The 13,720-nt window shown below is 47.6% G+C and overlaps 6 protein-coding genes across 6 annotated transcripts; 3 read left to right on the top strand and 3 right to left on the bottom strand.

Moving 5' to 3' along the window:
* Positions 1-269: 269 nt before the first annotated feature.
* Positions 270-962, top strand: FMAN_01947 (uncharacterized protein; the record flags this gene model as incomplete). Its single annotated transcript, XM_041824723.1, has 1 exon — positions 270-962. The coding sequence occupies one exon, from the start codon at positions 270-272 to the stop codon at positions 960-962; it is 693 nt and encodes a 230-aa protein (XP_041677296.1).
* Positions 963-2,551: 1,589 nt separating this feature from the next.
* Positions 2,552-3,397, bottom strand: FMAN_01948 (uncharacterized protein; the record flags this gene model as incomplete). The annotated part of the gene is made up of 3 exons (XM_041824734.1): positions 2,552-2,673; positions 2,752-3,105; positions 3,187-3,397. 3 exons carry the CDS (start codon positions 3,395-3,397, stop codon positions 2,552-2,554), a joined length of 687 nt encoding a protein of 228 aa, XP_041677297.1.
* An 896-nt stretch (positions 3,398-4,293) lies between these two features.
* On the top strand, positions 4,294-6,516 carry FMAN_01949 (uncharacterized protein; the record flags this gene model as incomplete). Its single annotated transcript, XM_041824745.1, has 5 exons — positions 4,294-4,343; positions 4,389-5,084; positions 5,145-5,296; positions 5,355-5,794; positions 5,863-6,516. The coding sequence occupies 5 exons, from the start codon at positions 4,294-4,296 to the stop codon at positions 6,514-6,516; spliced, it is 1,992 nt and encodes a 663-aa protein (XP_041677298.1).
* Positions 6,517-6,861: 345 nt separating this feature from the next.
* FMAN_01950 (uncharacterized protein) lies at positions 6,862-7,901 on the bottom strand (the record flags this gene model as incomplete). The annotated part of the gene is made up of 2 exons (XM_041824756.1): positions 6,862-7,485; positions 7,536-7,901. 2 exons carry the CDS (start codon positions 7,899-7,901, stop codon positions 6,862-6,864), a joined length of 990 nt encoding a protein of 329 aa, XP_041677299.1.
* Positions 7,902-8,805: 904 nt separating this feature from the next.
* FMAN_01951 (uncharacterized protein) lies at positions 8,806-10,935 on the top strand (the record flags this gene model as incomplete). The annotated part of the gene is made up of 9 exons (XM_041824767.1): positions 8,806-8,885; positions 8,946-9,234; positions 9,291-9,518; positions 9,578-9,677; positions 9,728-9,978; positions 10,032-10,143; positions 10,203-10,277; positions 10,341-10,561; positions 10,615-10,935. 9 exons carry the CDS (start codon positions 8,806-8,808, stop codon positions 10,933-10,935), a joined length of 1,677 nt encoding a protein of 558 aa, XP_041677300.1.
* A 635-nt stretch (positions 10,936-11,570) lies between these two features.
* On the bottom strand, positions 11,571-13,044 carry FMAN_01952 (uncharacterized protein; the record flags this gene model as incomplete). The annotated part of the gene is made up of 4 exons (XM_041824778.1): positions 11,571-12,109; positions 12,166-12,279; positions 12,341-12,706; positions 12,762-13,044. The coding sequence occupies 4 exons, from the start codon at positions 13,042-13,044 to the stop codon at positions 11,571-11,573; spliced, it is 1,302 nt and encodes a 433-aa protein (XP_041677301.1).
* Between the last annotated feature and the right edge of the window lie 676 nt (positions 13,045-13,720).

Below are 13,720 nucleotides of genomic sequence, written 5' to 3' on the forward strand. Positions count from 1 at the left end.
TCGGCGCCATAGTCTCATTGGATCAACCTCATAGATCTTTGCGGCGCGTCGGAGAGTTAATTTTCGGTCATTTTTAAGGGCACGAAGTGCGAGAATAACATTAGCTTCACTATTGAATTCAGGCATATTGGGTGGTGAAGAAACAGTTGACGACGTAGACATGTTGTAGGTTGAGGGATTTTTGTAACACTCACGTGTTTGTAACACTCGCTTATCATGGACGTTACTGGATTCACATTAGCGGCACAGGCATTCTCTGCTCGTATGACATGGACAACAAGCGCTACGGAGAAGGTCCTCTTCCCGAACAAGCTTACAATGATCTCGAGGGAGTTGACAAGGTCACTTCTCTGCCAGATACCGCTTTCCATCGCGACGTCGACAAGATTGTTCTCGACGAAGCTGCCAAGGATCCCAGCGCCGTAAAGGTTGCCATTGTCTGCCCTCCCACCATCTACGGAACCGGCCGAGGGCCTGCCAACCAGCGAAGTCGTCAAATCCCAGGCTTGACCGAGACGACTCTCGAGAAGGGCTTTGGTCCCATAATCGGCGCTGGCGAGACAGAGTGGGACAATGTGCACGTCCACGATCTCTCCAAATTGATCGTTCTTCTCTCTGATCGCGCAGCTTCATCTGAGAAACAGTCTGATGAGCAGGAAATCTGGGGTCCAAAGGGATATTTTTTCGCTGAAAACGGTAAACATAAATGGAGCCAGATCTCTGCTCTTATTGCCAAGGAGGCCAAGAAGCAGGGTGTTATTGAGAGTGATGAGACCAAGGTTCTCGATGTTGATGAGGCACAGAAGAAGCTGGGTTTCCAGGCTCTTTCGTGGGGCTTGAACAGTCGTGGTGAGGCTAAGAGGGCGAGGAAGTATCTTGGTTGGAAACCAGAGGGTGAGAGTTTGGAGGAGTGGATTCCCGAGTCGGTGCAGATTGAGGCCAAGAGATTGAACAAGGCCTAAAGAACAGTTGTGTGATCACTGGGCGCTCAAATAAATATTACTTTTATATCAACTATAAGAACATAATATGTCGGTTCTAAGTATATTGTAACCTGGAATTACATCTTTAACGCTATTGGAGTTTAATACTCTGGGTTTGGACTGAGAATATCTTAGCCAGGGAGAACATGATAACGGTCGAATGAGTATCAAAATCTCGAAGTACGCCCTCTCTGGAGCAATCTGTGTATACTAGTCCAACCCTGGAGGAAATGATTGACCCCGCGCTAAAGCAGACAACGAAGGCAAACATCAATGCAGGTTTAAATCTCCAGGACACGTGCCAGAAGCAGCCACTATCACACATCTAGACCCTTAGGTTGCATGGTTTTTAATAGTATTCTCCGGGCGCATATTACGATTATTAAACCGTGACACCCTTGGCTCCCGTATAAGTTCATAATGTAAAGCAGGCCGAGCGATACTTTTTCAGCTTCATCTACAGGACGCAGCAAGGATTACAGTCCAAGATAGGCAATCCGCCGACAGCTAGTCCTCTTACGCTTTCAATCCCTCGCTTAAGCAACTCACTATGTGCCGACTTCCGCAACCCCATGTACTCAGCTACCAGCGAAAAAGCCAATAACACAACGCTCTTTATCGGAGTCTCCGGGGTAGGTGCACTTGTATGCATGTCTCAGGTCGTTTGCATGGCAGCTCGCCACAGTCGAACAGCTACAAGGAGAGGCCGTGCCGTACCGTGCCGAACCTAGACTGCCTTGGGCTAGATGGATTGAGCGCCAAAAGCTTAGCCCTTCTAGTTCATTAGGTAGTAGGCACCGGAGGCACCACTATCACCTGTTAGGGAAGCTAGAGACGGACATTCAGCTTCGGGCAAGCGAGCCACTTGTAAGGAATTAAGAGACTTGACGGATTGCTACATGCATTTCGGAATTGAGACTTCAGGTCCGTCCACTATCAACTGGGGGCGTCTAGAGTTGAAATTCAGGGCCAATCCCGACATACATACGCATTGCTTGATCTCTAGCCGATGTCTTCGAATTAACAGACTCAATATCGAAGTGAATAACGCAATTTTAGCATTAGTTTAACATATCCGTCTTAACCTTTAGATTCTGAAAAAGTATTGAGAAGCCTCTGGATCTTCTTATGTGGAACGATGAACAGCTGAAGCAGGCCGTGCCTTCTGTGCTTTAATGACAACTCTTCGTTGTTACAACTTCATCTGGAGTATATCACGCGTCACACTAAGCACGAGTGGATCACCAGATGACCAGCATTCACTATGAGCCTGGCTGTCTTGTAACACAAGGCTATCATTTAGTGCTCTCTTGTCACTCTTGACTCAATGGGCGGATCACCAACTATCACTAGGTTAAAGGCATAGTCATAGTGAAATGATCGATATCGCAGAAATTCTCCAATCTGCTCTCTCCATATCTAGCTAACGACTATCATTGTAACTCACTGCCATCCTTTCGCACGCGAGGATCCCACGTTTCAGATGTGAGGGCTGAATCGGCTTCATCTAGTAGCCATCTCCAACCACTATTTGATACCGGACCCGACGCTTAAAACACAAGAATCACTCAATTAGGTCTGTTCACCCCAGATGTTACGTGCCTCGTGTTATTCTGGTTTGTGGGTTGGGGGGGAGAAGCGAAAGATCTACCAGAACCGCCAGCCTGGGATTCCGTACATGGTTTGCATACTGCGACATTGAAACAGGTTAGCATGATTCCTTTGGCATTGGAGCTGGAATCATCCATTTTGATGGAGTTTCACTTACATGAGCTCTGTAGGCCCTTTGGTGTCCCAGGCTTTTCGAGACCCGCAATACCGCCTTGCAGAATATACACCCTGGTCTTGAGTCCTCTCACATTTTGACTGTCAGGGACAACTGATGGATAAGTCTTGAGAAGATACCTCATGTACCAGAAAGCCATCATAGGGGAACGATTCACGCCTACTTCACAGTTGAAGATAACCGCATCGGGCAACCTGCGCGGATCAGTAGGGAAAAGGTTATCTCCCCCCGGGTAACCCTTGCGTCTAAGGAAGAATTCTTCGTTCTTGTAATCGTCATTGTCATTTATATCCCACTTAATGGCTCCGTTAAACATCCATTTGGCAATTTTGTTGTCTGATGCATACAGAATGTGATATTTAGATTAGCCATGACATCCAGATGGTTGAGTGGGTGAGTTCTTGGGCCGTAAGATACCTTGACAGTCCACAAAAAAGATCTGTTCTTTGCCATCCAATGCATTCCACAGGTCTGCTGGAGTGATGAAAGAGATCTGCTGATATGCATAAATGTTGATCACGCTGACCCTCTCCGGGTCTACCTTGATCAATTCACCCAGCTTGGATAATGGCCCAAGGTTCTTTTGCGCACCAGATGGTGCGGGCCATGCATCATGAGCGGCTTCCATGCTGAGAATACAGAAAGAAAAGTATGAGATTAAATGGGAGCTGGTGATCCCTTCCAGCACGCAGGAACGATGTAATGGTAGAAATAGGAAGATTGGAATACTGATAAGAACACAGGAAAGAAGGCTTGCCACTTCAAGTCGGTTCGGGCCTCTGTAGAGAGATATCTTGGTGGCCCTAAAAGAATGAATGGAACGGGGATTGTGATGGCTTGCTGCCATCCCATGCATGATATCGAATAATCATACGATGCCCGAAAGAGCTGATTTGATCGTCAGGTGATACCAAAGACTATGTAAGAACAGTCTAGAACTCGGTGAGTGAAACACCTTGACCGACCAGCGACGAAGGCTCCTCTGCGGCTAGTAAGTGCCCCGCATCATTGCGAACAAAAGGTGAGATTGACTACACCTAAAAAGCACGCTCACAGATGTTACCCGCTTAGGCATAATCTAAATGTGCTCGGTGCTACGGATACAAAGATAAACTACTGAGAGGTGTGTAAAGGAAGTGGAGATCAATAGTGCGCCAATAGTCTATGCAGGGGATATTCCTGGAGCCGGCCGTTCCGCACTAGAAGCCAATCTGGGCCATCGACGGCTCTGGATTGATCAAAGTAACACGTCTACGTACTCGCGACAATTGCATATGCTCCTCTGGTTTATGAGAGAGGTGTGAGTTTAGAGAATGCACAAATAATAGCTGCTCCATCAATTATATCTAGTAGGACCTCGGATGAATAGAATATATGATCACCGCCAGACTTTGGGTAGGGAACCTAGCGGGAACTTGCACTTTGCAGAGCTCTAGTCTCTTCTTCTTGAGAAAACCTTTCATCACACTCCATCGAACATCAGCATAGCCTGTCTTGACACAATAGTCATTGCGAACTCACAAGATGGCTCTCAACCTTGCCCCGTATCATGCTGCTATGAGAATTGGCCAAGGGTAAGCGTGATAGCGTCAGTATCCCACCAATACTGACATTGTTAGTTTCAACTCCTATACACATGAGATCTTGATGAACGATGCTGTTGTCTATGACACAGAGTCCCCTGGTGGCGACCATTACCAGGGCGACACCAAGCAAGTCAGTCAGATTGTCTCGTATTGCACACGCCACGTCGACAAGATCTCTGAAGTGACAGATGCAATGAATGTCTCGGCAGCTTTGAGCATCAAGACAGCCACAGCAGGTGGTGGCCTTGCAGGATCCTACGTCAACTCTGACAAGTTCAAGGAGAGCACCCTCAACTTCTTTGTCCAGGTGACTGTCGTCAACCAAACCATCATGGCTGAAGACGTGCGGCAGTTCAATGCCATCGATGGCGTCTGGAACACTGGCAAGTTCATGAAGGTATACGGAGATTGTTACATCTCTGGGTTCATTGAAGGAGGTGAGCTTGATGCCATCGTGTCTGTCAAGATCACCGACAAGGCGACCGAGTCAGATATCAAAGCTGCCCTTGAAGCGAGTTTCGGACAGGGCCGCGCAGCAGGTGGCAGTTTGAATGCTTCTTTCAGTCTTGATAAGACGAATGCATTCAAAAACTGCGAGACTACCATCACCGTTAACTGGAATGGAGGTGGGGATATCAAACCTGCCGATGAGCTATGGTCCATCGAGTCACTGACCAAAGCGGCGGCCGCATTCCCCTACAACGTTGCTCGATGCCCGCAGAGAACCTAGTATGTTACTCCTTCGTATTTGGTTTCTTTGGAAGGCCGACTACTAACGATACCATTTAGCGCTATACTCACAAAGTACGAGAACCTTCTCAGCTTCCAGAAGCTCAGCCCCAAGCCCACTGTTCTTGACTACGACGTTGCCAGTCTTTATACCAACGATCTCTTGGATGCCATGATGGCTTACAAGAACATCTGGAAGAAGATCCACCTAGGTTAGTTGAAGCTTCGTGAGAAATCCTGCGCACAAGACTAATTACCATGAACTCGTAGACATTGCCGACTATGAGGACAATAATGTTACACTGAGGACGGCAAAGATAGAGCCTAGAAAGGTTGATGCCAAGAGGGAGATCAGCAAGCCCAAGAAGATGGAAGCTCTTCACTTCTTGCAAGATCTAGTCGACACGGCTCGCGAGAACGCTGGTGACAGCAGCGAGCAAGTGCTAGAGTTGGTCAACCTCTTGCACTCTCCTGGTGGCACCCATACCGCAAGCTCTCAGTCATCCAAGAACTTCGACTACCCTGACAACGTCGGCATTCCGTACGAACCTGATGAGTTCGGCCTGGAGAAGGCCAGGAAGGACTGCAGACTGGAGATGCTCAAGATCGTCAAGGAGGTGGATGAAGTCATTGCAAATCCCATGCTTGCGCTGGACCCGGATCGAGATCTTCAGTACACTAATCCCACTTTCTTTCGAAGGCTACTCCCTGTAAGTTTTGTGCAAACAACACCTGCCGTTTTCTCTTTCTTCTTGTTCTAACGACGTGTGTTTTGTAGACTGTTACCAAGATTGAGAAACCCAAGCTGGTCACTGCCTCTGCCGCCCCCGTCCCAGCGCTACATGAGAGGCTATACTATGCTCCCAAGGATCTGCCAGAACACTTCAAGCCCATGTACGAGAAAGCTCTGGGCGACCCCAAGTCTTCCAAGTTTCTCATGACAGCGTGGGCAGGTGATCACACCAACCATGAGCCCGGCACTGTTTTCAATGACTTCTCCGTCGTGACAAACAGCCACATTGTCAAGAGCGTCAGCGTCTGGATCAACGACAAGAAGGGTAGTGGCTTCATCGTGGCTTATCAGCTTGACTTCACCGATAAGCCATCTCACTTCCGCAGTCACGACGACAAACCAGGTCATCCCCCGAACAGCACACAGAAGACCTTTGCAGTGACTAACGTCGGCGATCATATCACGTCGGTGCAGGTCACGGCTGGCAAGTTTCCTGATTTCCCGGTCAAGGTCATCAGTTCCATCACGTTGACTACCGCCAAGGGCCAGTCGGCCAAGCTAGGAATGGACGCGGCGCCAGAACAGTCAGATACACTGTGGACAGATGCTCCAGTGGCAAACTACTCGTTCAAAGGTTTCTGGGGTGAAAGTGGGTCAGCATTTGATCGCTTGGGCGTTTTCTATGGTCTTGATGAGTAGAGCACATGTTACGGCCGATAATGGCTCTGGCTGTAGACAATTAGTTCGACCTTCCTCAATCTTTCTCATAGTCTCACTAAAACTAGTATACACGCTTGATCTGTCATCTTCTTTCGATTTAAGTTTTGGTTCATTTGCAATATCGAGTGGAAGACCGTAATTGCTTCCTACTGATCAGCATCCAAAGGTGCCTCTTGCTTGTCAGGAGCAAACTTTGTACATAGAACTACCTCCAATGGCTTACACTGGCTACATAATAGGCTCTTGATCTCCTCCTGCTATTACTTGTATCTTGTTCTATATAACCCTTCAAAGAAATGACAATCACTATATGACGGTCAATCGCTAATTCCTGTATACCGCTATCTGATAGTCTCTCAAATAACGATATGGCATCAGAATCACCTGGACTACTAATCCAGCCCGACATATATCTAAACAATGACGCCACTCCAACTCATCCCGGTCATTGACTAGCCCCAACTCCTGCATCCGCTCACCGACACGGAAAGGCAGTTTATCTACATTCTGAAGATATCCTATGCTCTGTCTTCTCACCTCATTGAACTGAGCCTGAGAAGCCTTTTCCAAGCCCTCCTTCTTAGGCGGGTAACCGTGGCAAGTGTTGGTCAGTGTGTCGTAACCGCTCATGGTCACCTGAAAAATCTCGTCGTGTGTCGACTCTTCTTTCTCAAAGGTTTTGCTGGCCGTGAAAAACAGGACCTTGACTTTCACAGTCACCTTTTCCTTCGTTTTAGTATCCACAGTGTCGTCACTTGTAGCCACGTAAACACCTGCATCCGCTCCCAGGATGTAGCACGAGACGTAGTAGTCCCCGTAGACTTCCTGGAATTTGGCTTGGCCATTGGATTCTCTCAGCAGCATCTCTGCTTCATACGACAGACGAGGCTCTGCTTTGAACCTTATGACTCCGCCGCGGACCAAACAGGTGCGCGACACGCTATACGTCTACCATACATCAGCCAACTGATACTGTGACGAGACTATGGTTGACGTACATCTTTGGTCTCTAGGACTGTCTTGTCATACGACCCTGTCACGCTTGCACTCAGGAATGAGCATCCAACTGTTACTCCCAAACTGCCACTCGTATGCTCCATGCCAGTCGAGTGAGAGGTGGACTCAGCATCGCGAAAGTTGTGTCTGCCCTCCACTTTGCCGTCATAAAGCAGTCGCTGCTTTCTAAGTTCTTCAATGTTAAAGGGAGATTTGGCGGTGATCCAGGGATTTGGTGTAGATACAAGTTTCGATGAGAAGCCAGTGCCCAAGGCGAGCTCTCGATGAATCCATGGAATGACAATCTCTCTACCAATGTCAACCTGCTTCTCTACAGTAGGCACCGGAAGGTCTTCTAGAGATAGCATTTTATGACAGTGTGGCCTGACCCGTGTTGACAAGATTTGTTGTGAAATGTAGCCGTAGGTGTATGTAGCCGTAAGCATAGCATAGAAAGTGTAGGGATTGTCTGTCAAACACGAAACCCTCTTTGAGCAGTCGGCGTTCGCCGCTTGCACCATGTGGGCAACGGCTCCAAGCGCAAGGTTTCTTTTCACACCGCCAGTCCAGATCTATCACATACTTCAGCTGAAAACAAAATGTTTCAATAGTATGTGATAGTATCACCCGCATCACCTTAGTGAGGCCAGCTCAATGTCTAGATGCCTTGATTGGGACAGGATGTGAACTCATCTGTATCACAGAAGGGTCTCGAACAAGTGACCAGGGTATGCGCTTTGATCAATAGCTCTTAGTGGTAGGTACTACAGTGGGGACGAGCCATGCCTTAGCCTAGAGATATGCCTATACCAGGATTATCGCACAAGTATGGGGTACTTTTGTAAATACAAGGCCTACACGCCAGGGTGTTATCTAAAAACACTAGATTCTATTGATCCAATTTCAGAGGCAATGTGACCCAATCGTGCTATGTTGTATGCCCACAAAGGTATAGATGCATTCTCTCGGCTATCGGCATCTCCTGGCGCCAATTGTGTCTCAGATTCTGAGGAACTATTGAGCGATACATGTTCTAGCCTCTGGTCCATCAGTTGAATGATTGTTGCGACTTGTAAGCAAGCTGAACACCAAGCTGTGTCCAAGCGCACAGATCTATATGGACTCAAACTTAAGTCACAGTTGTTATCACGAGAAAGATCCCCCTCGTAATTTGTGCTTTTTCAAACGTTATCAGGACATAAAAGCAAAGTCAAGGTGTTCTACGCTTCTCATTTTTACCCCATTCAGAGCTTACCAGAACGTATCTTCACCATGCCTCAGCAAGAGACTACGATACGGCATTCCGTGCCAGTCGCTAATCGCAGTGTGAAGGACAATACCAAACCTCAACCGTATGTCACTCCATCACACTGAACATAGCCAGGCTATGACTAATATATGTGATTGCATAGTCCCAAAACCCTACCAGCTCTCAAGTCAATTGACCAGGTAGAGTTGAACAATTTGCAGGGCGTTAAAGTACTGGATGGTGCGGGGGTCGTCCAACTAAAGGATGATAGTTTTCACGTCTCCCAGGCCGTTCGGGATGCCCATATCGACAAGATTCGAAGTCTCAGCCAAGATAATCCATCCTTAGGCTCGACTAGTTTTCCAGGGATAGAGGCAACGCTGGACAGTCCTGCCACAATGTACGTTGGCTACTTCCATCCCGATGTTGTGAAGGCAATCAATGCATCTCCTGTAAGGCTACTCGATATCGAATATCGATCCGTACTCCCTGGACTGACGTGTTGCAGGAACTGCTCTGCTTTACTCCAAACGTAGTTGTCGAAAAATATGTCGTCACTGAAGAGCCCTGCTCTAACTGGGGGGCGTCCAAGGTCACGTTGTCGGATGTCAGGTTCAACGAGATCCAGGCTCTTCCAAACTCATGGGTCAGAGACACAGCAGTCATGAACAAGAAGGGAGAGAATGTGACCATCTTCATCTTAGACGGGGAAGGTTATCTGAAAAACGACATAGAGGTAAGGTGCCTTGCAGATATCTCCACCAGGAGTCGTGTCGGCTAAGTAGGATGTTCTAGGCTAATCGTCCCTTTACCATCAATGCCTGTCCAAAGGTCGGTAATGCCGAAGACCATTGCACCGTAGTCACCAACATTGCCTGTGGGCAAGATCATGGCAGTAGGTACCCATCGGCGCTCCTACTAGGCGGTAACTAACAAGTTTGAAAGTCGCTCCCAAAGCAAGTGTCAGAATACACTACTTCTTGGGCACGATGCCCACCCAAGGGTTTGTGTCATGCGCACTGTCTGGACTTCGATGGGCAATCCAAAACAAAAAGGTGTCCGGTCGTGTCGTTTTGAATATGTCTTGGGGGCTTTTTGACCCGGAGCCCGGTGCTGTTCGAATCGCATCAGGCATTCTTCAGCAGTTGATAAAAGAGTACAACATCATTCCGGTGGCTGCAGCTGGAAATAGTGGAGTAAGAAAACGGCGAAACAGACTTGTGGACGCTTTGCTGACATGGGATCCAAGACATGCTTGTCTAGAACATCCAAGGCCTGGCCGCAATGCGAGCCCGGAGTGATAGTTGTCGGTAACACAGACAAGAAGGGTGAGATGAACAAGCAATCATGCTATGGGCCATGTACGTAAGCGAGGTACCCAGTGAGGGAAATCTATGAAGATCTAACAAGGTAACCACAGTGGTGGACGTCTACGCACCGGGTACGGATATAGCAGTGCCAGGTAGCAGCTTGACCAAGTCAGGCACATCGTTCGGTAAGTTGGTGATACTTTTCCTTATCTGAATCCTTTCCTTCGAATGCTGACAGACCCGCTTAGCCGCGCCATTGGTCTCCGGTTTTCTGGCCAATCTTCTCTCGTCCGAAGGCCAGGATAATAACTTCGCGACAATCAATTCTCAAGAACTGTGCAAAATGCTACAAGAGAGTTTCTCCGTTAAGACAGATCAATGGAAAGCCCCGAATCTACTATTTCCGGGTGATGTACGAACCATTACAGCACGCATGTCAAAGCCAGACTTTGACACCCTCACCATTACTGTCAGCATCAAGAGTCCAGACCTCTAGACTAGATCGCTAATAAATGGCTACAGTTGACCAAAAGTAACTATGGGATCAAGCCTCCACGAGGCACAAAGACACACAAGACGAGCCTCGATGATCTGCTGAAGATCTTGGCCGCAGTCAAAGAAAAGAAGCAGGATGAGTACGAGTCACTCTTGAATAAGCGTGCTGGGGCCGAGAACTGGGATGACATCCCCGGATTCAAGAACTCATGGGGCGACTTGAAAAGGTTCAAATGCGAATACGACGTTCAAAACGAGACTACGGCGAACGATATGATTCGCCAAATGTCACAGTTGTCACTTGACTCGCCAGGGGTCTGTAGCTGGACCGGCGTCCTCAAGCCATGACCATTGGCTGCTAATGGCATTGTCAGGACAGCATTTCTAATGTGTTAAGAATCACTGTCAAGTAGGTATTCATCTCAAGAGCTCGGTCTAGCTAGAGAAGTAGATGCGTAGTTCAGGGTAGAATATTGTGTTCAATGGTTTAGGCTAGGGAGATGTATCTAGGTCATCGATATATCTAGCGGAATACTTTTATAAAAAGCGCCACGAAATTATACATCGCTCTCCCGCTTATTATCATAGTTCTAGTATTTATTCCTTACAACAAGTTCCAGTCCGTCGAACTTTGTAACTTAACTGCCTCGTAGGAGACTACCTACCCGCTTCCAGGTCTATTGCATCTGTCATGTAGGAATAGACCAGCAGATAGTCCAGTTCAACACTTGTTTGCCTGTCTTGGGTCAAGTCTTGCCACAGCCTGACCTTCCATCATATATAAGTGGTATACATAATTTTCAGTATAAATAGATAGCTACTACGGTAATAGATCTTGGCGCTGACAAGATTCACAGATATATACAAGGTTGAACGAAATAAACTATCCAGCTCAGCACTAATCCTACCGATTAGTCCAAGGTCGAGACTAACATCGGTTGCAAAGATAACAGCTAGCACCTTTTGTGGCCAAGGGCTCAAGGCTACCACTCGCAAACAACCATAGCTGCATGCTGAATTTGCGCAGACTTGTCAAGATCGCGGCAGTAAGTGAAGGTCCGTCTATCCGGGTGTGCTCTACATGAGTGTCCCTGATCACCACACCATAATGCTCCTGGGTTGCCTGTGCCATCGTTCTTATACTGGCAGTCTCCATCTTGAGTCTTGACATCGAATGCACCAGCAGGAAAGTGGTCGTCTCTCAGCGCATCAATCGATAGGGTATCAATAGATACGTCGGCATGAATGGCGAGAGCGGGGTTGAGCGCACACTGCGATGCAGTCCCAAAGTCGGTGGAGTAGAATAGCCAGTTCATTGTGTCGTAGAAGTCTTTGTCCATGGGGACTCCGTGGCGCTTGTTCTCGAGGATGATGTTCAGTGCCTTGGTGGGACCTGCGGGAGGCGCTGGATCCTCAGTCGGAGTATCATCCTCTTCTCCATCTCTCTTCTCATAGGCCGCGTTGGGCGTGCCGAACATGCCTTCAAAGTACTTCTCGGTCGCATACCATGCGTAACTGTCAGCTGTAAAGAAAAGAATCAGTTACTGCCAAATCTCGTAAAGGTTGCTTGCTGCCTACCGTTTTTGGCCGTACGAGCGCGCCAATTCTTGTTTCTGGCGAATCTTTCCACCATTCTGATCCCATAAGCCTTCACATTCGAGTCGTCATTGAGAAGTTGATCGGTGACAATAACTTAAGAATTCCGTCAGCATTCGTAGCTCAATGGTCATCGCGACAAAAAAAAAACACTCACCGTCATTCGTCGATGCCTCTGCCAGTGCGGGTAGGTGTGTCAGCTCGTGAAGTAGAATTTTACCCTTGCCGACCATGAGATTCGGGTTCTTTCTGTCACCTTCTGGCGCCTTTCGGAGATTGTCAACTATTTCTCCGAGAAACTCTTGACCGGGCGCCCAAAAGGGACTGCAAAGAACAATGGTGGACTTCTCGATGGTCGCCTCGGTGGAAAATGCGTAGGCGCCGATGGAGCCAGATGAAGACTGGATCACATTTCCACATGTAACTTGGTCATTTGCTCCCCTGTGGTCCTGATAGACATCTTGGCAAGAAATCTGCATCTTGCGCCCATTCTTACTCAGTTCCTCAATGTTGTGGAAAATAGCTGTGTACTGTTAGCTCGTGACATTTGCAGCTTGACACAAGGCAGAGGCTCTCACTGTATATACGCGATATATCCTCGAATCTTAGGTTGATGTCATCTCCGAAGATTCTCGACTCGATCGTACCGGGAGGATTAAACTGTTTTGAAACGCCAACAAGCGTGACAACATCGGCCCAAGCTTTCTCGATGTCCTGACGTTGAGAATCACTGCAAGCATCAAAGCTGACGAAAGGCGTGTCGCCAGGGACATTTTGGCGTGGCTGTATTTCTATTGGCTTAGCGAGAGTGGTGGAAGGTAAACCGAGGAGTAAAAGGCCAAAGGCCGCCACTCGATTCATGGTAGGAGCCATGGCTGTAGAGTCTTGAAAATGATTGATTGTAATGAAGCAGAATTAGTTGGCTGACTATCGTTTATTGTTAGAGGTGATGCGGTTTCTTATACCACTTTACTCGACTGCATAGCCTCATTTGCTCTCCATTTCTACATAATCTGGCCATCGCCTGAAATGAGTTCTTGCAAAGGATTGTGATTAAAGGATTTTCAACAAAGGATTTGCACAGCCTAGTTGTGCCTGTTATGCTGCGCGGCTTAAATCTAGGGAGCTTAAAGAAGCTTAACTACTTAAATGCAAGGGTATTAAACGGAATTCCGTTTCTTGGTGAGATTGTATACATGGATAACCATGTATAAATAAAGTGGAATTGGGGTCCTTATAATAGAAAGGATTTAAGTGGTGGTCTAACAATTTTACTAAACGGGGCTGAGCAATTCCGAAACGGGGCTTGGCGATTACTAACAGGGGTTTTTCAGTCCATTGGCTTGCATTCTGCCTTGTTAGTAATAACTGTGCTATAAACGTGTATAATTAAGATTTAAGCTTGGGCTATGTTCCTCACTACTGTAGTTAGATATTCTTTTACTAGCTAAGCTCAAACAGGACATGCGAATCTGGCTCCCCCAGGCTTGAGTCTTAGGAGATGTTGGTGGAACTCACGCGTGTAAGCCTTCCATTC

This window comes from Fusarium mangiferae (genome assembly GCF_900044065.1).
Source record: "Fusarium mangiferae strain MRC7560 genome assembly, contig: FMAN_scaffold001, whole genome shotgun sequence".
Classification (NCBI taxonomy): domain Eukaryota; kingdom Fungi; phylum Ascomycota; class Sordariomycetes; order Hypocreales; family Nectriaceae; genus Fusarium; species Fusarium mangiferae.